A 26,570-nucleotide genomic window follows, 5' to 3' on the forward strand; every position below is an offset into this window, starting at 1 on the left:
TTTTGAGCACCAAAAGCTCAAAATGTGAGGGAAAAAATATATATATATAATTTGAGTATGCACAAAAGTATTAGAAGCTGTGCTAACCCACCTTATCTATATTATCTTTAATCTGTACAATGATCCAGGGCTGAAGATGGAGCTGGGCATAAAGTGGGTGCGTAATGCATCTTCCTTGATGAATACATGGAATCATCGAGGAGACTACTGGTTCCTCACCTACATGTGAAAACCAAGGCTCAGAGAGTTGGAGAGCATTGCCCCCCAAACCAGTGTTTCTGATAAAAAATTGTTGGCTATTTCATAGCTTTTTCTTACTTGGTAAGAATCTAGGTACAAGTTTAGCATCATTCTTCTCCAATTATTTTAAGTAAGACTCCTTTGGCAGAAATAGATGATACGAAGATCCACAGAACTTTACTTAAGGAAATGGTGGGTCATGTGTGCAGAGAGACAGAATTACCAAGAAAAGGACTGCATACTTCTCTCCCACTCAAGAGGCAAGCAATTAATTAGACTGTTTAGGCAGAAATAATCCTCTCTGCCCTAGTTTGGTCACTGACCAGAATACTGAAAACATAAACTAAATGGCAAAACTTGAGCAGTCAATTCTGACACCCAGCATCTCCAGAGAGTACCAAATGGTCATGCTTTATTGAGCCCAACTGTTTTCTTCTGCTCTCTCACCTATCTCCCATATGGCATTTTCAGGGTCCCGCCAAACACAGAATGAGGTTAGGCCTGGAGCAGTGGATGGTGGGAATACCATTTGGTGCTGGGTACCCCTTTGCCTGTGTTCCACAAGTCCCTGCTGTAGGGGGAACTGAAATGCCATACAGGTTAGTGGCCACTGGTTTGCAGGGAGGCTAAGTAAGTAAACCCGTATGCAATGCTAGCTGCAAGATGCTGTCTGAGAGCCCAGGTGATGGTCTCTACGGGGCAATGAATAGAAACTTGAATTAAGAGACAGTGGAACACGAGTTCCTGCTGTGGCTCAGCTCAGCAGTAACAAACCCTATTAGTATCCATGAGGATGCGGGTTTGATCCCTGATTCGGCTCAGTGGGTTAAGGATCTGGTGCTGCCGTGAGTTGTGGTGTAGGATGCAGACATGGCTTGGGCCTGACCCCATAGCCTGGCTACAGCTCCGATTCAACCCCTAGCCTAGGAACTTCCATATGCCACAGGTGCAGCCATGGGGGGGAAAAAAAAAAAAGACAGTGGAACAAATCCAGTTAGGCCCTTCGGAAACCATGCAATCTCAAAAAACAGAGATTCTCTGATGGGTTTTGAAATCACACCAATCTGGGTTGGAATTCTGCACCTGCCACCTACTAGCTCTGTAACTTAGAGTAGGTCACTCAACCTCTCAAGTTTTATGTTGGTGAAATTAAGATATTAACATAGACTTGAAAAATTACAGTGAGTATTAAATACTACAAAAACTGGTTAGTATAGTATTTGAAACACAGTGAGAACTCTTTAATTGGCAAGGGCTTCTAGGATACCCTAGGGGTAGTGAAAAGCCATGCTATGCAGAGACCTGGGTTCAGCCAGTGGCTGGCTGCACAGGCTCAGGAAAGTTACTTGACTTTTCTGACTCTCAGGTTCCTCATGAAGCTTTTGTGAAAATTAAATGAAATCTTGTATTTGAAAACACCTGTGACAATATAGAGTCTATTATCAGATGGATTCATTCCTCTGTCTGCTGCCCTTTCACTTCTCTTGATACCTGCTATGGACTGAATGTTTGTGTCCAAACAAAATTCATATGTTGAAGCCCTAGACCCAGTGTGGTGGTATTTGGTGGTGGGTCACTGGGGGGTAATGAGGTCATGAGGATGGAGCCTGCATGAGTCAGGTAAGCGGTCAGAAAGAAGTGACATGAGAGAGAAAGATCTCTCTCTTTCAACCATATGAGGACACAGCAAGAAGGCTGTCTGCAAACCCGAACCCAATCAGCCAGTACCCGGATTTTTGAACTCTTTAGCCTCCAGAATTGCAAAGAAAATAAAGGTCTGTTGTATGAACCACCTGTGTATGGCATTCTGTCATAGCATCCTGAACTAAGACACTGCCTTTATTTACAATTTAGCCCTCATTGTGCATCACAGTGTAGCTGTGTCATAGTTACATGTCAATCCCACAAACATTGTGACCTGATAACTGTGCTTGGCTCACAGAAGCTGCTCAGGTAATGCTTGAGGAATTGAATTTTGTCAATTCTTATTTTAATAATGTTAGGAGGCAGGACTGCATATGAGTTAAGAGCACTCTTGTCTGGGATCAAATTCCAGTTATGCCCGTTATTAGTAAATTAACCTCCCGTGCTTCAACCTCCTGGTTTGTAAATTGTCGATAACCCATATGGTTGTAATGAGGTTTAAATAAGTTAACTGCAAAGGGCTTAGAAAAAGTGTTTAGCATGCTCTAGGAGAATTTATTTAAATAAAATTTATTGACCATATTCAAAAAAGAAGGAGGGAAAAGGCGATGATTTTCATGGTCTTCCTCTCATTGTTTTACGGGGATGATTAAGTGGAATCATCAATAAAGAAACATTTTAGTCAAGGGTAAAGTCATACACTGATGTTTTCCACTATGAGATTTTTCCAGACCAGCTCCATAAGCTGAACTATACTCAGGAAAGGGGCTAGAGAGAGATTAAGAATTGAAAAAAATAACCCTAATCTAATAATAAATCATATTTGTACCAGCAACCATTTATTATGAGCTATAGTGTAAGATGTTGAAAGCAGTGTAAAAAAACCCTGCATTTTAACACTGCCTCCTTTAGGAGTTAAGTATTAAAGAGCAGTCCTGGGGAAGACTCATGACAATTTTAAATTGCATTAAAATAAGTGCACAAAAAGGCTTTGTGGGGTATGATTATAAGCGACTTTTCTAAAGTTTCCCACTTTTCTTCAATGAAATGTGTTACCTTTATAAACACATAAAACAATACGAGTAAAATTTTTGGAAAGAGTTAAAAATCGTTAAGGAGAAAATTTGACAGAAATTCATTTACGGTCATAAACACACACACACACCCCACAGGAGATTTGGGGGGGGGGTGCTACCGTATCCTTCATGAGAGAAGATGCAAACATCAACACCAGAGTCACTATGCAAACTTCTTCCCTAGGCCGAGGCATGGTTTTTAAAATGGTTTTCATCCCAAACGGAAAGACACAGCCAATTCAAAAATGATACCACTGGAGGATGAGCACTGAGGATGTTCCTTAGGGGGGGAAACGATGTGCAGTTGAACAAATGAAGGACTACTGGCAAGACTGGTTAGAATCACAGAACCCCAGGACTGGAAAGTGCCTAAAAGTCATATAGTTCAACCGTCCCATCCGAAACTTGAATCCCTGCTACAATACTTCCTGCTACTGATTCTTCTATTATCAGAATCACATGGAGGAACTTACACACAAACATAGGTTTCCAGAACCCACTCCAGACAGACTGAATCAGAATCTGTGTGTGTGTGTGTGCAGCCCAAGTCTTTACAATGTTCTCTTGGTGTGAAAATCATTATTCTACTTCACTGTCTTCCCAGGTAATCTATACCATCTCTAGGCAGCTTCAGCTGGTAAAAGGATTTCTTTAAAGTGAGCTGAAATCTATTCCTGCATAGTTTTCCTTCGCCGACCCACTTCTACCCTTGGGGCCATATTCAATGAGATGGCTCCTTCTACAGGACAGCCCCTCAGACTGCTCTGATTAAATACATCAAACTGGAATGCATGCTGCCTTGACTTTTTAAAAAAGTAAATAGAAATGGAGAAGCACAGAACATATACTAGTCTTGAGAGTTACTGCTTTGAGCACATAACCTTTAAGAAAACACTATAAACTACAGATTCAGAATGCCCTCTCAAAGCAAAGTCAGGCAATCAGGCAGGAGCCTAAACATTTAAAGAACTGTCTGCTGATGGGAGATTCTAGGTGTGGGCTTGGAGGGTGGGGAGCGGGTGGCTGTGGAATAGTCAGCCTGCTGCCCACTTTCCATGTTCACCCCAGGCTGTGTGGCCACAGGCAGAGAAAGATGGGGGACCAGAATTCTCTGGGTTGCAAATGCCCCAGAGTTATTCTTGGGTAGAACTTCCACATTCCCACTATGGTTGGGGCTAACTCAGTCACTAGACCACTTCACGTGTGGCAGCACTTGAATGCTTGGCTTTGTGAAGACTTTGTACAAAGGTATTTGGGGTGCATGGATGCAGCTCATATTCCAAGCATCTGAATTTGGAATGGAGGTTTTTAGCCTTTTCCATCAATATCTGGAGGTAATACATAGCTGAGATCTTAGCTGAGTAAATAGTTCATTTTGCTTTCACCTGGCTTTTCTATAACAGTATCAGGTAATTTTTTTTTTTTTTTTTGCTTTTTAGGGCCGCACCTGCAGCATATGGGGGTTCCCAGGCTAGGGGTCTAATCGAAGCTACGGCTGCTGGCTTGTGCCACAGCCACAGCAACGCCAGATCCAAGCTGAGTCTGCGACCCACACCACAGCTCACGACAGCGCCAGATCCTTAACCCACTGAACGAGGCCAGGGATCAAACCTGCAACCCCATGGTTCCTAGTCAGATTCGTTTCCGCTGTTTCACTGCAAGAACGCCTATCTGGTAAATTTTTTTTTTTTTTTTTGTCTTTTTGCTATTTCTTTGGGCCGCTCTCGCGGCATATGGAGGTTCCCAGGCTAGGGGTCGAATCGGAGCTGTAGCCACTGGCCTACGCCAGAGCCACAGCAACGCGGGATCCGAGCCGCGTCTGCAACCTACACCACAGCTCATGGCAACGCCGGAACGTTAACCCACTGAGCAAGGGCAGGGACCGAACCCGCAACCTCATGTTTCCTAGTTGGATTCGTTAACCACTACGCCATGACGGGAACTCCCATATCTGGTAAATTTTGAATAACTCCTCTGAATTTGCAAATCAGCAATTGACCTGATAAGCATAACCTTGAACCTAAGAATGCTGATACATTTTAGAAAAGCAGTGTAAGCAGATCCTCTTTCTTCCTTGATGCCTTATCATAGTTACCAGTTTGGGTAAAACCCTGATATAAGAAGAATGAGAATATTTAATTTGGGTCACCTGTCACCACTGACAATTTCCCTGCCGACTGACTCTCCCACTCAAACAGATATTTTGTGAAGAGCTTGCCACACTTTCATCTTCCCTCACCTCCACTCCCTGCACAGCTGGAGAGCAGTCCCTCTGACACAGAAAAGGCATCTTACCTCCGCTTGCTGGGGATGACTCCCATCTCCTCGCTGTCTCCCTCCAGTGTGACTCTCCTGGCTTGCCACCACTCATCGTCAGAGGCGTTGATAACGTGGAGAATATCTCCATACTTAAAACTAAGTCCTTGACTTGGCAGCCCGCTGTCCTTGCTCTTGTCATAGTCGAACATGGCTCTGGGGGAAATGACAAGAGAGAGCACTGTTAGGCATCTGGCAGCACAGGTCTAGGAGTTCTCATTTTGATTATTCCCCCTCGCCCCGGAACCCCTTCCACTGGATACCAACTCCCGAGAGGAACCCCTGGAATTGCAGACAACATTCCCATTGCTTTGGTCACAAATCAAGGTTGCTTCTTACTTCTCCTTGGAGGGCGCATGGGCAGCCTCTAGGACCCTAAACCTGGGGTACTGCGTCTCTTCTTGGAGATCAATATGTGACAAGGTGATAATAGAAGATGATAAAGGCAGGTTAGTACCTAAGGGAGGTTTTTTCCTCTCTCGCTACGATCAAATTTTACAAATCGCTAGAAAGAAGGAAATAAAGAGAAACTTAAGACATCTTTCTGAATGCAGTATTTTGTGTTATGAACAAATCCTCTCCGATGTCAGTCTATAGAACGCTCTCCTCTTAATAGAAAAAAATGGCAATAACTTCTATATTCACCCACAGGTGACTGTGACCTTTCCTCTCACTGGAATATTGGAGCATCACTGAAATTGGATGGTTACAGAGGTTAATTTAACGACACGAATAAATGCTCACAAAACAATAACAAAAATACACCTTGTTCATGTGTGTGTGTACAGACATAGATCAAAATGATATGAACAAGAGAAGTTGCTTCCATAGAATACCAAGCCTACTTCATCACTGCATTTATCACTTCAAACTGTAATTCTTGTTTTACATGTTTTCCCCACTAAAGAGCCTTTGCTGAGCCTTTGCTAAACCCAACACACACTATAAGACTGGTGGGGTGAGGGAGTTGGAAGCAGAATTACAATGATGACCGAGACCTTAGTGGCCAGCTGCTGCCCCAATCAGCTGAGAAGTTGTCTCCAGTCCCACACTGCCCGCCTCCTCCCCCTGCACCTCCACTCCCACAAACCACCACCACACACATACAACATGCGATTTCCCTGGAGGAGCAGATTTTGCCACCTATTTATTCCCCTTTGATTCCATTCTAAGAATTTCCTAGCAATTTTTCTAGCAAGCAAAACTAACTAGCTCTGAACAGATTTGTCTAAAATCACCAAGGACCAAGTGTGATTCTTTCCCTTCCTTTTCTTTTTTCCTCATGAAAGAAATGTCACATCTGCTGCCATGGCAACCAAAAAGAGCTGAAGGCAGCATCCACAGCTCTCAAATACTGCAGGAAAAGCTGAATTACTTGCAATACAGCCCCTTCTTCCAATAACTCTGTGCCCAAATGGTGGAATAAGGTGTGTGTGGGGGGTGGGAGGTGGGATTTTTTCTGTCTCAGCTCCTAGAGCCATTCATTTCCACCTTGACCATTTGCAGCTTCTCTTCCAAAAACTGAGCAAAACCCCAGCCAGGAAAAGGAGAGTGAGAAAAGGTAGAGACCCACTCCTGACAGTCACTTCTCTGGCTGGGTGATATGACACAAATTAACATTCCTGAACCATGGGTTTCTTACATGCAAAGTCAGTCCAATAACTTACATGGAGCTGCTGCGAGCATTAATGACATAACACAGAGGACTCATCCAGGCCGTGGCAGGTGCAGTTTACACTGTGTAGTATGTTAGTGGCTAAGAAAACAGACTCAGGGGCCACAATGCCAGGGCCATGTCCTGGTCCTACTACTTCTCTTCTTACTAGCCATATAGCTGGATACCCAGGCAAGCTCCTTACCCCTCTGAGGCCTCAGTTCCTCACAGTGATGAGGAGAACAGTGATGATAACAGCACTCCTATCACGGAATTGTTATATGGATGAAATGCTACCTGAGGTAATACATGTAAAGCATCCATAAAAGTGCCTACTTTTGATCATTAAGTATGAACTATTGTTATTGTTAACATTATTATCTCTTTTTCCCCTTTTGAGTACATACATATAAAAATTTCTATGGATTCAATCTACTCTGTGCAAAAAAGAGTTAAGGCAGAAACCCTGAGACTGTATCCTTTAAAAAGCCTACTTACAAGGAAGGCTAGTCCTTGGCTGACATCTGGGAACTTAGCTTTTGGAAGGGTTCTTACAATTTCCTAGTAAGAATGGCTCGTTGTGCCTAAACTGCATAAACAGTGTCATTTAAGCTGACTGCTTGCTTTTCACCTGGGAGTCTGGAACTGAGGTAGGTGCCAGGCAGAGGGATCCTACGTGACCAGCACCCAATAAAATTCCTGGATGTTGAGTCTATAAGGCACTTCTCTGGTAAAGAGCATTTCACACCTGTTGTCACAATTGGTTGCTGGAAGAATCAGGCATGTCCCGTGTGACTCCACTGGCACAGGGCTTCTAGAAGCTTGTACCGAGTTTCCTGCGGACTTTGACCCCGGCTCCTTTCCCTTTGCTGGTTTGCTTTGTATCCATTTGCTGTAATAAGTCAGTCACAAGGATGACTATGCTGAGTCCTGTGTGCCCTCCTAGTGCATCACTGACTCAAGGAGTTGTCCCTGGGACCCCAACACTCACTCTGTAGACTGGAAAGCATATTCACGTACACTTCTCACTTGTGATTCAAGGTATTCCTACAAACAGGTACAATGGATATAGTACTTACTGACTGCTTTTACAGAGGAGCCGTATGTAACGAGGCTCCCTGACTAGCCCCAGGATACATGGCTTAGTGGCAGCAACTGGGGATGGCATGTAGGGCTCCTGATCCCAAGTCCTTGTTCAATGCTCTTCACCTTGTCTCCCCTTCAATCTGAGAGGTGGTCAAGGTGGTGACAAGGTGGCAAGGATGAGAATCACAGTGACAACAACTCCTGCTGCCACTATTACTCATTGTCTTTGGCATCATAACAACCTAAAAAGTTGTTTTGTAAACTAGTATCCCTATTTTACAGATGAGGGAGGAGGCTCAGGCATTTAAGAGACCTGTCCCAGGTCACAAGTACACACATGGTAGAGGCTGAATCTAGAATAAGGTCTGACTCCAAAATCCACATTCCTGCCATTTTATCATCAGGCTCAATTTCTAGCATGTATCCCTCTGGCTGTGCTCACGATTTAGCAGTACCAGAAACTTTTAATCTTCCCCTCAGAGCTGACCACCTCTTCCACTCCCCCCCACCCCCATTCCCTGAAATTCCCTTACAGCTCAGTTCTTGTTCCAATATTTCTAATCTTAGCGCCTTCAAACCTCTGGTTTGGCTCCGGATGCTTTCTGGATGTAAAGTGTGGGGTATGGAGGTAGAAAGCCATCAGGAAAACTGAAAATTGGCAGGGGGTGGTCAAGAAGGTTGGCTCTAGGGTCAGCCTACCAGCATTTGCAACTTTCTTCCTTCCTTTTTGTTTTTGCTGGTGGCATGTGGAAGTTCCCCAGCCAGGGATCGAACCCACACCACAGGGGCGGCCTGAACTACTGCAGTGAGAACACTGGATCCTCAACCCTCTGTGCCATAAAAGAACTCCTGGATTTGCAACTTTTTAACTGTGTAATCTTGAACGAGTTACCTAACCTCTCTGGGTTTCAAGTTTTCTTAAGTGTAAAAATTGGTATAGTAATAACACCAGCTTCTTCAAAGAATTGTGATGAGGATAAATGAAGTACGTTTAAAGTACTGTAACACCAGCTCGACAGTAGCCAGTGCTAAATGTTAAAATGTTAGCTATTATTATGAATGACTGTTGCTACTATAATTATCATTCTGAAAAATACAGTGGGATTTGAATGAGGGGATCTGAGTCTCAACTGTGCTACTTGGTGTCTGTCTTGTGGTCTGTGTATGAAGGCATCTAAAATACCTCTCTATCCTCAGGACCCAGTACAGGGCTGGGTACAAAGCAAACCCTCAAAAGGGACTGTGGAAATACTTCAGATAACCTTTGAAAAGTCCCACTTCTCCCAAGCCTGATGGCCCCTCCCAGGTCAGATGTTCATTCTGCTGGGCTCCATTCTATTCTCAGGAATTTCTGAGGGGAGACTCCCCCAAAGCCACCGCCCCCTGCCCCATCAGCAACACCTCTTCAAATCCTATCACCTTGGACAATGTGCCCCTCCAGGATTACACAGATTCAGATCCTCCCAGTCCCTAAAAACAAGCAGCTGACACATTTCAGCAGCTTCTGGCTCCTTTGGATATTAATGGATCATCACGTCTGGGAAAAATGTTACAGCGCCCCATCACCTATTTTAAAAAGCGATAAACTGTTTTTAATTTGCTTTATGTGCTATTTCATCACAGCAACTCTTATAAAATGCCATTAAGACTCACACTTTCCACCCAGGGTGCTTTTAGCAAGTCCATTAGACAAGTACAATGAGACATGAATAATGCAACAACTCTCCCATCCCTCCTGCCCCTCCCGCATTTCAACCTGTAGTGGCCCCTGGTCAACTGGGGACGTCTAGGGAGGGAAGGGAAAGCAGCTGCTTGTCCTCAGGGCTGTGGAGACCTGGGGAGCAGACTGAAAGTGTGCTTATTTAGTAAGTGTCCCACAATGTGCTAGACTTTATATTCATTGTCTACTTCAATTTTACTGGGTAGGCAAGCCAGCATGTGGGTTACATGCCCGGCTTTGGAGATGGAAGAGACCTGGGTTTAGTCTCAATTCTGTTATTTCTTTTCTTTTACTTTTTAGTTTTTTGCTCTTTAGGGCTGCACCTGTGGCATATGTAAGTTTCCAGGCTAGGGGCTGAATCGGAGCTGCAGCTGTGGGCCTATACCACAGCCACAGCAACACGGGATCCAAGCTGCATCTGCGAACTACACTGCAGCTAACGGCAACACTGATCCTTAACCCACTGAGGAAGGCTGGGGATCGAACTCGCCTCCTCACGGATACCAGTTGGGTTTGTGACCCACTGAACCGCAAGAGGAACTCCTCAATTCTGTCACTTCTAGTTGTGAATTTTAGGCCTGTGGCTTAACCTCTTGGATGACCTCGTAACTTCAGATGACCATTCCCTTCATCCATGAAACGAAGACAGTGATGGCAACAACACACAAGGTGGCTATGGAGACACAACAATGGGGCAGTGCATGTAAAGTACCCAGCACCAGCACAGAATAAATTCCACTCTGTTGTTATTTCTGATTACCATCCTGCCATGGAAGCATTTCTGAACTCATAAAGGAAATGAGAGTCAAAGAGCTGAAATGAAAAAAGCTAGAAAGTGGCAGAACTACGATTCAAACAGGTACATGTGTCTGAATCAAGCCTGAGCTCCTTCCTGACTGTGGAATTCAGCTTGGAGCTCCTGATAAGGAATGCTATACTTTGACCTCATCCCCAAAGATTTCATGACTGGATGATGGCGCTGAAGATGGTGCGGTAGACCAGACTTCAGGAGAGAGGCGTGCGTAGTTTACTGAGCACACATTTGGTTCTCACCCCAAACGCATATTCGGTTCTCACCTGGAATGCATAGTTTAACCTGGTGAGGCAGATGAGGAAGTAAAACTTGGATAAATTAAGCAACATGTCCAGTGTCACATCAGCTACTGAGGTGTGTTTCAGCTGCTCTGTTCTCTGCCTTTGTTCTTCAAGACACTCTGGGGAAATGAGGTAACTTTCCACATGGCTGTTTTCTCATAGGACTGTGTTTGTGTTGTGAAGGTTATTCTGTGTCATCTCCCTCATCAATCCCAGAAGTCCTTCGTATACTCTTACCTCATGCTGTACTGAGATTTTTAACTTTTGCAAATTCTTTTTTTTTTTTTTTTGCTTTTTAGGGCCACACTCGTGGCATATGGGGGTTCCCAGGCTAGGGTTCCAATCCAGAGCTACAGTCGCTGGCTTATCCCACGGCCATAGCAACATCAGATCTGAGCCACATCTGTGATCTCCCCCACAGCTTCACGGAAATGCCGAATCCTTAACTCACTGAGGGAGCGCCAGGTATCGAACCTGCAACCTCATGGTTCCTAGTTGATTCACTTCCGTTGTGCCATCACGGGAAACTCCAACTTTTACAAATTCTTGCTTGTATAAGCATGGGGGGAAGTCCATACTCCTCCTATCTACAGAGTCTACCCACTAACAGAGGCTCAGTAAGTTATTTCCTCTTAGTCTGTCACCTACACTTGTCATAGGGCAATCCCTGAAATTCAACAGTTTATCTTCTTTCTTATAAAGGCCTGGGCAGTTGGAAACAATAGGTAAGGAAGACCTAAGCAATACCCAGCACAGGCCTTCCTATATTTCTTAGGCAGTGATGGACATATGTGCAACATGCCTGCCTCTCAAGACAGTACATACCCATCCCAGGCTAAGGGCTACAAGCAGCTCTGTACAAGCAGCTGGTGCCACCGTCAAATCAGTCTTAGTGGATGGATCACATTAGCCTCTGTCAATCCTTGCTAAGAGGCCAATGACCACCGTGCCATTGTTTATTGAGTGACCACTGAGCATACAGTAAGCCTTCACCATGTCAGGTGCTGTTCTGGGTATTTATTTATTTATTTTTGTTTTTTGTCTTTTTGCCTTTTCTGGAGCTGCTTCCCGCGGCATATGGAGGTTCCCAGGCTAGGGGTCCAATCGGAGCTACAGCTGCTGGTCTACACCACAGCCACAGCAACCCGGGATCTGAGCCGCGTCTGTGACCTACACCACAGCTCATGGCAACACCGGATCCTTAACCCACTGAGCAAGGGCAGGGACCAAACCCGCAACCTCATGGTTCCTCGTCGTATTTGTTAACCACTGAGCCACGATGGAAACTCCTGTTCTGGGTATTTATTATCTGTGATTCAAAAGATACCCCTTAAAATTCAGGCATTGTTCCCATTTTTCAAAAGGGTAAATATACTACATGCCATGGACTGTGTGTGGTATTGCATGGATTATACCATTCAGTCATTAATAACCTTATAAGGCAGATTTGTGCTCTTTAAAGATACTCTTCTTACCACAGCAGTATTTCCTTTTATGTTAGAGGGTTGTTGGGAAAAAGTAAATTTCTATTGGACCCAAGGAACCAGACAGTCACTGCCCTAACTCAAGATGGAACTAACTGGGCACCAACAAGAGGTCCTCATAGCCTGGGCCTCGCTGCAGCTGTGACATTTTGATGATAATTGGGGAAGAAGCATCATTTCCAGGGGCAACAATGCTCTCCCTCTCCGTCTCTCCCCAGTCTCCAGCATTCCCAGATCCCCGAGGGACATGGTGTAGCTGACTTCACATGTCTGGAGGCCTGCGTGTTGATCATTTTGGACAACCCATCATCAGGGTCTCCAGGGAGGTGCCCATTCCAGGCTGCCTTCTCTCCCGGGATGTCCTAGCATCTGTCAGGTTGGTTTATACTGCAGTGCAGACTGACAGGCCCCTTATCTGAGGGAAGCAGAGGCAAATCCGAATATGCCCAAAGACAAGCTCGACAGACCATGATGGATGGATGGGACTTCAGGTTTCAGGGATGGGTGGGGCTGTAAAGATGAATCATCTTAAAATCATGTCTTTTTCCCCCAAATGCCATCAGTTGGCTACTCAGAAAATGAAATATGGGAAAGTAGAATGTGGCCAAAGATGAAAGACTCAGGTTTTTGACAGTGCTAAAAGCTCTTACATTTTGGCCTGTTTATCAGACAATCAAGACACATTAATCAAGATACTGCAGAAAGGCTGACAAAGCCCCTACTGTGGCCTTTTTCAGCCACACCCTTGACATATTGAGTTCCCAGGCCAGGGATCGAACTTGAGCCATAGCTGCGACCTATGCCACAGCTGTGGCAATAATCCACTGTGCTGGGCTGGGGATCAAGCCCACACCACTGCAAAGTCAACGCTGGATCCTTAATTGCTGCACCACAACAGGAACTCCCTGATGTAGCCTTTTGTTTCTGATTTGAGCTGAAAATGTAGAGCAAACTGTGGCTACCTTTTAGGGCCTCACTGGCACAAATTAATAAGCCTGAAGTGGAGAAAAAGAATATCCTGATATGGAATTTCATTATTGCTGATACATGATTATCACCTAAGTATTTAAATTTATATACAGAAGACCCATGTCAAGATCATGAGACATGGATATCAGATAGTCCTGGCTTCAAATAATGGCTCTGCCATTTAAGCAGCTGTGTGATTTTCATGTCTGTACCTGGATCTCCCAAACTGTAAAATGAGGGGCAAGAAGTCCTGCCTAGGAGTTCCCGTCGTGGCGCAGTGGTTAACGAATCCGACTAGGAACCATGAGGTTGCAGGTTCGATCCCTGCCCTTGCTCAGTGGGTTAAGGATCCGGTGTTGCCGTGAGCTGTGGTGTAGGTTGAAGATGCAGCTCGGATCCCGCGTTGCTGTGGCTCTGGCATAGGCTGGTGGCTACGGCTCCGATTCGACCCCTAACCTGGGAACCTCCATATGCCGAGGGATCGGCCCAAGAAATAGCAAAAAGACAAAAAATAAATAAATAAATAAAATAAAAAAAATAAAAGAATTCCTGCCCAACAGAGTCGCTATGAGGATTACATATAAAAGAGCTTTCAGAAGCCAGTAAGAGCTCCGGGGTTGCTCGCTGAGCGTAAAAGCTAAATTTCTTCCCTGTAAATTCCATCCCTTTCTTCTAGCATTGCTCACTGACGCATAAACAAAGCAACCCTACCTGTGCTTTCCAATAACACTTTCAAGTCTTTACTGACTGACAAGTGATACCAGCTGACATGGGGCCTGGCTTAGAAGGTGCTGGAGAAAGTTCACTTCTCTCATGAATAAACAAAAGAGGGAAGAAAGACATCTAAAACAGTCCACACAATTACCTCCAAATCCTTAGTGGTAGTTTATCAGGGTCAGTGATGAAATTCACATACCACAAACCAGATGACTGGATAATCACTTCAGCTCCCCCAATACTGAGTTTGGGGGTTTTGTTTGTTTGTTTGTTTTTGGTTGTTGATTGTTTGTTTATGAATTTCAGAAAATTGAGTGGAAGCTACTGGCCTAGGTTGAGGTAAGAGAAGATCGGGAGTTAGGGAAAACTTTGCCTCAAAATCTCACGTATGTCCTCAAAGGCTCCCACTGTTGAATGAGGGCAGCCAGAGAAGACAGAAGATGATCCTTCCTTACCCAGGTGAAATCCCTGAGTTTAGGATGTGATTTAACATACACAAATGAGATGACAGTCATTAAATTAAAGGCAACATTAGTTACAGAGTGCCTATCATGTACCAATTATTCTTATTTGCTGAGGACTCACCAATAAACAAGAGGTTTGCTCCTTGCCCTCAGACAGCTTAATGCTTGGTTGATAATACTGGTAAGAGGTATATATATTCATTCAGCCCTTTGCTTATTCATTTATTCATTCAGCAAATATTTATTGAGTATGTACCAATGATGATTCTAGGAGGCTGGGGTCTATCAGTGAATGAAAACAAAAATTCCTGCCTTCGTGGAGCTTATACTTGAACGAGAAGAGACAGGCAAAACCCAACAAACCTAATAAATAAGGAAACAGTATGTTAGGTTAGAAGTAGGTGGTACAGAACAAGTCAAAAAAAGGAGAGTCAGGGGTATCAGGATTCTGAGATGCGGGGGTGGAGGCGGGGGAGTTGCGGTGGTGGTGAAGGCTGCATTTGTAAATAGGGTGGTTGAGGTAGGACTCACTGAGAAAGACAGGCGAGGCTGGAAGGAGGTGAGGGAATTAATCATGCAGGCATCTAAGGGAAGTGTTCTAAGAGGGAACAACCAGTGCAGAGCCCTAAATATAGTTAAAATTGAGCACGATATGTAATATTAAAAGAATTAGTGTGGGGTGCCACAGGATTGCAGAGCAGGAACCCCCATCAGGTGCTGAGAAAATAGGTGACGTGTGAAGGGACAATTCTCCCAGGTCCACGAGGTAAAGGGTGGTAGCACTCCTCCCACCCCACCCAATCGAGCAGTCATGTCCTTCAGGCTTTCCCCAAAGGGGACCCCCACCCCAAACCCTGGTAATAACAGCGATCTCACATCCTGAGGGCCCAGCTTTCTTCCCTTCACCTCTCTCCCTTCCTGCCCTTCCTTGGACACATGCAGCTGAGCTGTGCCATGGAAGACCTTCCCTTCTCCTCTCAGACAGGCTGCTCACAGCTCACACAGTGCAGATAGAACTTTCCAGCCAAGGATTTTTCTTAACATTGTTTAAAAACTTGAAGCATTGACTAGATATAAAGAAATAAGTATAAAATCATTCTGCAAATCTCAATCTATTCTTCGAAATGAGTGACTTTCTCTGGGAGACCCCTGAACCTATCCAGAGAGGCAATCCATGACCCCTCTCTGTGCCAGGTTGCAGCTGTGTACCTGGTCTTGTTCTTACACTCAGCAGGCTGCATTTTAGTTGATTTGCCCATGGGTCTCTTTCTCTGCTAGACAGCTCAGGGCTTTAGGCTTAGGACAGAGTCTCATTTGTCTCTGTGTTTCTCCTACAAAGCACACAGGAGGAGGTACTCACAACACAGGGCTACACTGAACTGAACCAAATTCAAAACCCACACTCTGTGACCTTGGGAACATTACTTCATCTCTTTGAGTCTCTTGTCGTTGCCGCATGTGAAATGGAACTGAAAATACTACATTTTATCAGTTTTAATTTGTACCCTCATATCTCTAAAGTTAGGATGTATCTTACCACCAGAACCATCTTGTAATTTAGTGGATGGCATTTTTCTTGGTGACACAAAATGTGTATCTTACAATCAATGACAACCTAGACTCACTGAAACATGGTAGGAACCATCCTACAGTTTATGAGGATGAATTAATTGCAGATAAAAGACCCTCAGATCAGTGTATGCACATACGGATACATTTGCTCTTCTTGTGTTGTTATATATTGTGGATCCCGCAGGGTCACCCCCATCTTTCTCTTTTCCTCCTTTGCACACTTGTTTTTGCAAAAAACAAGTTTGTGGTACTCTCTGCTCAATCACTGTCTGAAAAGTGCTGACAGGCCAAATGCCGTGGTATAGCCTGACTTGCTCAGGAAGAGTTCTGTTCAGCAGTTCTGCTTAACTGAATAAAATGTCTGCAGGGAATGTCTCAGGTTTGGCCAGTAGTTCAAGAATTTAGGGAAGGAAAAAGGAACTAACAATATCTGGAATACTATTGTTTATCAGTTTAGTGTTTATAAAATCCATGAATAGTATTAGCATTCTATTCCAACAGCACAATCTTTTAACTTTAGCACTAAAGTTTTCATGCTGGAGCATTTTCCATGGACCTAGTGTTAAGCCATTCATTCATTCATTCATTCATTTGTTAAATACCTACTATATGCCAGGCACCGGGATAATGGAAAGTGTTAGCCAGACCGGGGAGACTTACCAGCTCTGCCATCTACTTCCTCTGTGGCTCTAAGCAGGGTCCTTAAATTAGCGTAACGACTAATTTCTGCCTGTTGTGGACTGAATGTGTCCCCCCAAAAATTCATATGCTGAAAGCTTAAGCTCAATGTGTGGACTTTGAGGATAATTAGAGTTAGATGTGGTCTAGATGAGGGTGGATCAGTGTCTTCAAAGGTCATGAGAGAGCTTGCTTTTTCTTTCTCTCTCCACCATGTGAGGATACCATGACAAGCTGGCCATCTGCAACCCAGAAGAGGGCCCTCACCAGAACCCAACTGCACTTGCACCCTGTCTCAGAATTCCAACTTCCAGAACTGCAAGAAATAAATTTCTGATCTTGATAAACTACCTAGTCTATGGTTCTTTGTTGTAGCAGCTTAAACTGACTAAAACCCTGCCTAATAGATGTTACTGGGAAGAAATAAGGTAACACAGGTAGAACTCCTACTGCATGGTGCCTGGTGCATAGAAAACTGCAATAATATATACTGGCACAGAAATGATGTTAAAACTCAACTTTTAGGAGTTCCCGTTGTGGTGCAGCAGAAATGAATGTGACTAGGAACCATGAGGTTGTGGGTTCGATTCCTGGCCTCTCTCAGTGGGTTAAGGATCTGGCATTGCCATGAGCTGTGGTGTAGGTGGCAGACACGGCTCGGATCCCACGTTAATGTGTCTGTGGCACAGGCCAGCAGCTGTAGCTCCAATTTGACCCTGAGCCTGGGAACCTCCATACACTGTGGGTGCCGTCCCCCCCCCAAAAAAAAGACCAAAAAACTCAACTTTTATGGAGTGCAGGAATGAATTAGGCCCAATTTTCATGTTTTAGTATCAATCAATCAATTTAGTATTTACCTGGCTCTTCCCAAGTGCCAGGCTTGGGGCTAATGGTTGTACTGACAGTAAATGCTAGGTGAATTTGGAGAAGAGACATTTCATGTGGATTGGAGTGCTGCGCAATGGCTTGCTTTCCCATTCCCTTTGGTAAAGAGGACAGATAGTCCTGTGGGAAAGCTCCAGGGCTGTTCTCATTCCCTTTGGTAAAGAGGACAGATAGTCCTGTGGGAAAGCTCCAAAACAGCCAGCATTCATAACTTTTAGGTGCCTGAAGCCATGCATTCGTTCTTTCAGTCATAGTTAATAACACCCATTCTGGGCCAGGCATTATGCTACCTAGGGTTTTAGTGGTGAACAAGAAAAACAAGGCCACTTTTGGAATTTAGAGGAAAGACGGATGTAGAAGAAATAATTACCGGTATGATCTATCTTAAAAAGCAGATGGGCAAATAACCCATGAGAGTATTCAGTGGAGGAAAATGGAACACACTCTGGGGAGAATGGCTAGGGAGGCTTCCAGGAGGAGGTGCTGTTAATCTAAGACCTGCAGAATGGGCAGATGCAGGCAGAGGGAATAGGCATTCAGAGGCTCTGAGGGAAGAAAGAGCAGGGAATGAACCTGAAGAAAGACCAATGTTCTGGATGGCCCAAGATGAGACCACGGAACGAAGGAGGAGCCAGGTTCTGGAGGGATCTTGTGAAACCGGCTTTCTCCTCCTCCAGCACTGAGAGGCCATGAGACAATCTTAAACAGGATAGTGAGTTGATCAGATCTGTACTGCAAACAACTTTCTGGATGTAAAGTGCAAAGAGGACTTGATAGCAGTGCACTGGGTCAGAGCTGATGCCGAGACCCCAGGTAGTAAGCTGAGATATTCATCCAAATAAGGTTTGTTTGACCAGGGTGGCAGTGGGGTGGACAGGGCTTCTGTCTGTCCATCTCTCTCACCGTAATCTAAGTGCGATGTTTTCAAAGTTTTATTACCAGAATAAACTTTTTTTTTTTCTTTGAAAGGAGACTTCTAGAGACATAATAATTAAACTTCTGATTGAAAACACACAGGGTGGAGTTCCCGTCGTGGCGCAGTGGTTAATGAATCCGATTAGGAACCATGAGGTTGCGGGTTCGGTCCCTGCCCTTGCTCAGTGGGTTAACGATCCGGCGTTGCCATGAGCTGTGGTGTAGGTTGCAGACGCGGCTCGGATCCTGCGTTGCTGTGGCTCTGGCATAGGCCGGTGGCTACAGCTCCGATTCGACCCCTAGCCTGGGAACCTCCATATGCCGCAGGAGCGGCCCAAAGAAATAGCAAAAAGACAAAAAAAAAAAGAAAAAAGAAAAAGAAAACAGGCAGGGAAACAGAACTTCTGGCCTCTCTTTCACTCCAACTGCACAGCAGCCCAAAGGCCCCTCAGAAGAACTCTGGGGCTCCTTAAATCAGAGCATGAAAATCTTCAACATAGACCATTAGTTCCCAAGCACTTTAAAATTAAGAAATCTCTCTTCATTTATTGATGTTAGGACACTCCCAAACTACCTCCAAGTCCCTCAGCTGTCTGTTTGCTTTCAAAGTGGAAGCTGGATGAAAATGCTCCTTGGAACATTTTGGGGGAAGTTAGCAAGGCCATCCTGAACTAACTAGATGTACACTAGGGTGTTTCAAATTACAGGAACTCTGCCGGATGGAACTGTGATTAGTTCTCTCAAAGAGTAAAGAGCATCATGCAACAGAATGCATTTCCACAGATTTACTTCATGTGTTTTGAGAAGACTCTTTCTGTTTTCAGAAGTTGTTCATATTGACAGATAGAAGACAGTTCTTCTTTAGAAGAACAATCTTCTTGTTACAATGTCAGTACTTTCTTAGAGAACGAGAGAAAGCTCTGGGGCAAATCCAGTGGAGCGTGTCTATGGACTGAGAGCAATTTGACAGGCAGAGAAACATTTCTTCTAATGAGAGGCGGAAGGAATGATACCAGTTTTCATGTTAGCCAAGGCTGAACTTTGATAATGTAGATGACAGAAAACCCTGAAATTGGCCAATTGGGTCTGAATGAAGTGTGTAAATTGGGCAGGAAAGCATGAGAAGAACTTGGCCATGATAGTTATTCCTGAAGAGTCAGCACCGAGTGGAAGGTAAGCTGGGATGATGCTGGGGAAGATGCCTGGATAAAGAACCAGAGGAGAAAACCATGTAGGCTGCCAGACTGAACCCTGGACAACGGCCCCTTGAGCCAGCGAGATCCACAGCCCTAATCATCAGTCCACAACGTGACGCATGACTGCCCTTTCCTGTCCAATAGTCTCATTTGGGGAATCATAATATTGCCTGGGGACCACCTGGGAACTAAGTCCTTTACTTGCCTTTGTTCTCCGGCTGTTATCTCTTCTTAAGTGGATTCTATCATTTATTAAGTGCTTCTTTTTTTATTATTATTTCTTAACAGTTATTTCCCCAATACAATTTTTTTTTCCTACTGTACAGCATGGTGACCCAGTTACATATACATGTAAGCATTCTATTTTCTCACATTATCATGCTCCATCATAAGTGATTAGACATAGTTCCCGGTGCTACACAGCAGGATCTCATTGCTAATCCATTCCAAAGGCAATAGTTTGTATCTATTAACCCCAAGCTCCCCAACCACCCCACTCCTTCCCCCTCCCCCTTGGCAACAACAAGGCTATTCTGCAAGTCCATGATTTTATTAAGTGCTTCTTAAGTACCCCCAATACTGTGTTCAGTGCTAAAGCTATAAGATGAGTAAGATGGTATCTTTGCCCTCACACAACATGTCTAGTAGGTTAGACAATACTATAAGCAAATCAATTACATTTAGCTTATTAAATGCAATGGTAGAAGCAGGATAATTTGTGGAGGAAACCAAGGGCTGCCACCCCAAATGATGAGTGTGACACTCTCTGATAGCTACCTACCCACTTCCAAAGCCCTGGCTGGATCTCGTGCTCTGTAAGAACTCGGGCTGCTTCTGATAGTGCCAAGGGTTGAAAAATGGGACAAAGGAAAGGTTTGAAAATGCAAGCTCTGGGAAAATAACTTTTAAAGCTGGAACTTCAGCTGCTTTTAGCAGGGATATCTGATAGAAATGTCTAAGAAATATTAATCCTCTAGACTCTCTATCATGGCCATACGTTTGGCTGATCTGCTTCTTGCCTTGAATCAAAGGTTTAGAAATGACAAACAAAACCCACAAACAGGCTCATGTTGCTCACAGGTATTTCATCATTGAGTTTTCGGCACAGCAGCAACTGGCAATGGAATAATTAGTAGAGATGAATGCTTGATTCCCGTCAAAATTGCCAAAAGAAAGCAGGTATGGGGTTTTGAAGAAATGCCTGGCAGACTGGTAATCTGGGGTAGCAGGGAGCAAGATTTCCTGTTTTACAGATGGGTGAGCATCCCAAGGGAACTAACTTGTGAAATTAATCAAAGTAGACTATTTGGCAAGGAAGAGGCTCATTGCCTAGGACAGATTTAGATCAATTCTGGCAGAGAAGAATATCCACAAGGGGCCATTTTCAATTTCATTTAATCAGCTAGGGAAGATGGAGTTACCGACATCAAGCGGGGGAAGGATATGAAATCTATAAAATAGGGAAAGAAATATTTGAGCGAAGTAATTTGTTTGATAATCTGCAGAGATGTGGGCTTTTGTAATTTCATGGTAAAGTCACAAAGTTCATGATTTCTCTAAATTGGCTCTAGAGGTAGTCCTTTATTTACTCCAAGTCTCTCCCTGGGGTTTCTTTTGTTTCCTTGCTCTCTCTCTCCCTCCTTTTGTGATTTTCAAAATCTGATACATTGGATAAATAACTCTTTTGTGGCTTTAAGCCAGTAATGTTGTTTTGATAAACTAAGAGAAGTTTATTTATTTATTTTTTATTTATTGTTGTTGTTGTTGCTATTTCTTGGGCTGCTCCCGTGGCATATGGAGGTTCCCAGGCTAGGGGCCTACGCCAGAGCCACAGCAACGCGGGATCCGAGCCGCGTCTGCAACCTACACCACAGCTCACGGCAACGCGGGATCGTTAACCCACTGAGCAAGGGCAGGGACCGAACCTGCAACCTCATGGTTCCTAGTCGGATTCGTTAACCACTGCGCCACCGACGGGAACTCCTGATAAACTAAGAGAAGTTTAAAACGTTTTAATTTTATTGTTATCACTTGTTAGTCTTTTGACATATGACATGAAAATAGCAGTTACAGATTCTTTTTCCAGGTAAAGATGCCTTGGTCTATTACCTGATACTATGGCATTCAAAAGGAGGAAGAAATGAGGAGAGAAACTAACAATTATTGAGCACCTACCACTGGGTAGCCATTAGAGTGGGCACTTTACATATGTTGGTGTTGAATATTAAGAGCACTGTGACTTTCTTATTAATCTCTCCATTTTACAAATTGACAAAAATGAGGTTCAAAGATATTAACTAGTTTGATCATGGTTAACTAGTAGGCAAATGGAGAAGCTAGGAATTGAATCCAGATCTGTCTCTTGTGTCTGGACTGTCCACTGTCTGTGTGCCTCTGAAGGGCCTCTTTTCTCCCAGAGAGAAGGATCACATCCTTAGATCCCAGGACACGACCAATTAATTCAAGCACCTATTTTCATGTTAACATCCATTTGTTCAAATTACACACGTCAACCACTTACCACATGTAAAAAACCATCACTGGATGCTGTGTGTGTGTGTGTGTGTGTGTGTGTGTGTGTGTGTGTGTAAAATCTGGCCCCTTTCATCAATGGGATACTAATCCAGTGTAGGGGTAGTGCACAGATAATTACAAGACAAGGCACAATGTAAAGGGTGCATAAAAGGGTAATGAACAACATGCTACTAAATAAACTGAACAAAGATTAACATTAATTCCAATGACAAGACAAGGCTTCATGGAAGAGATGGTGTTTGCAGCGAGCTTTGAGGAATGCATGTGACTTGGCCAAAGAAAGGTAAAAATAAAGAGCATTAGAGGCTGAGGAAACAGAATAAACAAACGCATCAAGTTACAAAAGAATGGTTTGGTTTTAGAGTATTTTCCACTGTCCAGAAGCCCTGGAGATTACTGAGTTTACTTGGGTGGGTGGTGGCAAACAAGGTTGGAAAAATAGATGGAGGATCGTGTATGAAGGAATTTGAAAGTCCTGATGAGGAGGGGGTTTGGTGTCATTGTGTATACAAAGAGCTTTACTCTCATCATTTCACAATTCCGGTGTGTGTATGGGTAGACCTGAGGGCAATTGTAGCCATTTATTCCTTTATGCACCACTTCAGGGAGTGAACTTTGCTTTGGATATGGTCAGTTAGTGGAGAAATCAAGCAGGTGAACTGGAAATGAGAATTTATAATACTTATGAGCAAGTCAAGTCTAGAGACAGATTTAAGTTGTCAGAGTTGGTAACTGAAGCCATGTTTGACCTTCTACCTTTCTCTCTCAAATTAACAGGGAATCCTAAGTTTTAGCCAAGTATATTGCTATGTAGCTAAAAGATGCTACTTCTCATTCTTGCATCTAGCTATATCCATGAAACTACAATGTGACACACGAAATGTAACCAGTAGTGGTATATGGTACTTCTAGAAGGTCTACCTAAAAGGAAGAGGTCATATTCTTCTGCCCTTCCTACTTTCAGCAAAGCACACATGATGCATGGTGCTCCAACAGCCCTTGTCCTTGACATTGAGGACAAGGGTCTTACCCTAGGAATGTCAGGACAGTATGCTAGAAGCAGTCTGGAGGTTCTTGACATATCTGTCAGCTGCCGATTGAGCCCTGACCAGCCTGCCGTGATGCTTCATATAAATATGAGATAGAAAGCAACTTACTGTTAAAAAAAAAAAGCAAAGTAACTTTTTAAGTCACTGTTTTTTTCAAAAAAAATTTTATATGTAGCTAAACTTAATCATTTCTGATATACAATGGTATTAGCAGAAACTGCCAAGTGAGAGTGTAGTGGGAGAGAGGAGAAGGCTGAGGACTGAACCTTAGAAAGGAAGGAAATTCAAGAACATGGCGAGTTGAAAGTCAAAGACAGATTAAAGGTGTACATGAGCTGGTGTGTGTGGGGGGTGGTGTGCAGAGATAGTGGTGGAAGTTCTACCCAGTATAAATGTCTGTTCCCAGAAATAAAAAATAAAGGACTGATGGTAGAGCCACTAAAAACCAGGGTGATCCAGGCTTTTTTTGAGGGAGAGGACTGGGTTATGGAAGGCCAATTTCCGCTACTAACTTTCCAATCATTTAATTCACTCCGTCTCGCCTGAGGCAGAATTATTAGGAAGGACAGGACCATCTACGGAATTTCCAGAATGTCAAGTAGGGGAAAAAGGTGTTCTACCACAAATAAAACAGGGTCTTTAATTATAGCAATACTCAAGACTAAGTCTACCTTAAATCATGCATTTGGCACTGTAAATGAATGCCCCTTCTCTGTTCTAGCAGAGGCTATGTGAAACCAAACCCACCTACTGGTGACTGGAAGAGGTGAGGGGTGAAGAAGTGTCCCCTGCCCCCTCTATTTGTGGCTCTGCATCCAGCAGACCTTTAGATCCAAGCACAAGGTGGCCATTTGCAAGGAACTTCACCAGGTTCTACAGAGAAAGGGTAATTTTTCTTTTCCTCAAAGATTATAAGCCCTATTATTTGTACTGTAGCTGAGGGGTAAGGGTTTTGCAGATGCTCAAGTCTTTGTTAATTATTATCTTCAAGAATAATACACAATGCTGACAAGTTGTTGACAAAGCATCTTCACACATGTTATTCAGTCCTCATGATAGTCCCATGAAATAAGCAATTTTATTCTCTTTGATTTTTTTTTTTTTTTTGCTGTGCCTGCAGCATACAAAAATACCCAGGCCAGGGATCAAACCTAAGCCACAATAGTGACAATGCCAAATCCTTAACTGCTAGGCCACTAGGGAACTTCGATTTTCTTTGATTGATTGATTGATTTTATTTTATTTATTTTTTCTTGTCTTTTTGCTATTTCTTTGGGCCGCTCCCGCGGCATATGGAGGTTCCCAGGCTAGGGGTCGAATCGGAGCTGTAGCCACTGGCCTACGCCAGAGCCACAGCAACGTGGCATCCGAGCCGCATCTGCAACCTACACCATAGCTCACGGCAATGCCGGATGGTCAACCCAGTAAGCAAGGGCAGGGATCGAACCCGCAACCTCATGGTTCCTAGTTGGATTCGTTAACCACTGCGCCACGATGGGAACTCCTGATTGATTGATTTTAAACAAGACCCAGAAGAGATGCAGAGAAGACAGATGAGGAAGATGATAATAATATAAACAGCTATCATTTTCTGAATTATTACTAAGTACAATGCAGAGTGGTAGGAACATAATTTTTTTAACATTCACAGCAATTCTGTAAAGTTGGATTTAGTCGATCCATTCTATAGATTAAAAATTGAGATTTAAAAAAAATTGAGATTTTTAAGAGTTGAAGTGACTTAAAGGTCACACACTAGTACATGGTTGAGTCAATACTCAAACTGACGTCTTCTGGCTCCAAATTCTTGGGCCTCTCCCCTACACCACAGTGAACACAGTGCTAGGGAGCATTTATGGTACACAGAGACTCAACCCCCTACCTGCACTTCTCTTCACATAAGCATCATAGCTGACCTTGTGACACCCCAAGAAGCTATCATCTATCCTTCTCTACCTTGGGAAATGTTAGATGATGAAGATAATGGTATAGACACTCAGTTCATTGAGACCCCTGAAAAAAGTCTGAGCTAGAAACATAAAGCTATGGCTGGTGATCATTATTAAGGCTTTTATTTGAATAATGAGAAGAATGTTTAAAGAGCAGGGAAAATAATGGGATTTAATTAGTTTATTTCTTATTATTATGTCAATAGAATTATTTTACAATGTTTCTATGCAAATGGGCGCACAATTTTGTTCAATCTGTGCTTTCAGTGCATTGAAAGAATAATTAAGGAAAACAAGAGAACCATTTGGTGAGGTTTAAGTAGGTTTTTCCTTTTCTCCAAAAACTTTGATGTTCTTTCATGCTTCTTTTTATTCTAATTATAAATCAAAGGTAAATTAACATGGACCAAATGTGTAGAGCAGACTCCAGTTCTTCATATTTCTTGTTTATCTTACTAATCTGCATTTGGTCTGTAGGATCCCATTAGTGGGTTGTTCCCTCCGTATGGTGAGTTAGCAGTAATTTCTTTCTCTCCAATTCTTTATTACTGGGTTTAACTTTGAAACTTTTAAATTAAATGTTTTTTGATCATTCCCTTCATTGAAGCTGTGAAAGACCTTTTAAATAAAACCAGAAAGAGTTTAGGATGCTTCTGAGGCTTCTTAATAAAGAAAAGTCACTTAAAGTGCTAACAGAGCACTAAGTGAGGCTTTTGAAAGTTCTTGCTTCATCTTAACCTGCTGTGTGTATTCTAAAAGCTGCAGAAGAAATTCTAAAATACAACCTCTGTGAAACTTGATGAGGGCACTGGAGAGAAACAATCATACTAAGAGCTACTTTTTTAAAGCAACTACTATGTGATGGGCTCCTGCAAAGCAGTTCATAGCCATTATTTGAATTCTCACAAGAACCCTTACAAGAGAGAAGACTTTTTTTTTTTTTTTAATTATCCTTGTTTTGTAGAGGAGGAAATTAAAGTCTAGAGAAGCTGTCCATTTTCAGTCAAGATTCACTGATTAAAAATGAGAGCTTATCTTTTGGAGTCATTGTGAGGATTAAACGAGGTAGTATGTGATACAATGCAGGGCTGCTGTTTAATATGATATTCATCTAATCTTGATCCTCTTTTCAATATTAGTCTCAAGCATTGTACTGTCTCCTTAGCATCTGGGTTCTTGAAATACTTCTGAGAGAAAACTGTCAGTGACATGATTCACTGTTTCAATTTAATTTATCAACCAGGAGATACTGGGTTTCTTGGCCAGAATCTGTTGGTTGTTCACCATGGACAAATTCCAGGATATTCTTGGAAATTGCTTGGAAAT

At 43.3% G+C, this 26,570-nt stretch overlaps 1 protein-coding gene across 8 annotated transcripts in view; it reads right to left on the reverse strand.

Annotated features, from left to right (window-relative positions):
* Window positions 1-26,570, reverse strand: part of DLG2 (discs large MAGUK scaffold protein 2) — a 1,194,846-nt gene that overhangs the window by 71,833 nt on the left and 1,096,443 nt on the right. For all 8 annotated transcript variants that reach the window (XM_047753849.1, XM_047753843.1, XM_047753842.1 and 5 more), the window contains one exon: window positions 5,256-5,432. In XM_047753849.1, the coding sequence (XP_047609805.1) occupies window positions 5,256-5,432 (177 nt within the window). The remainder of the gene's footprint in view (window positions 1-5,255; window positions 5,433-26,570) is intronic.

The sequence above is a fragment of the Phacochoerus africanus genome, chromosome 11 (assembly GCF_016906955.1).
Source record: "Phacochoerus africanus isolate WHEZ1 chromosome 11, ROS_Pafr_v1, whole genome shotgun sequence".
NCBI classification, from domain to species: Eukaryota; Metazoa; Chordata; class Mammalia; order Artiodactyla; family Suidae; genus Phacochoerus; species Phacochoerus africanus.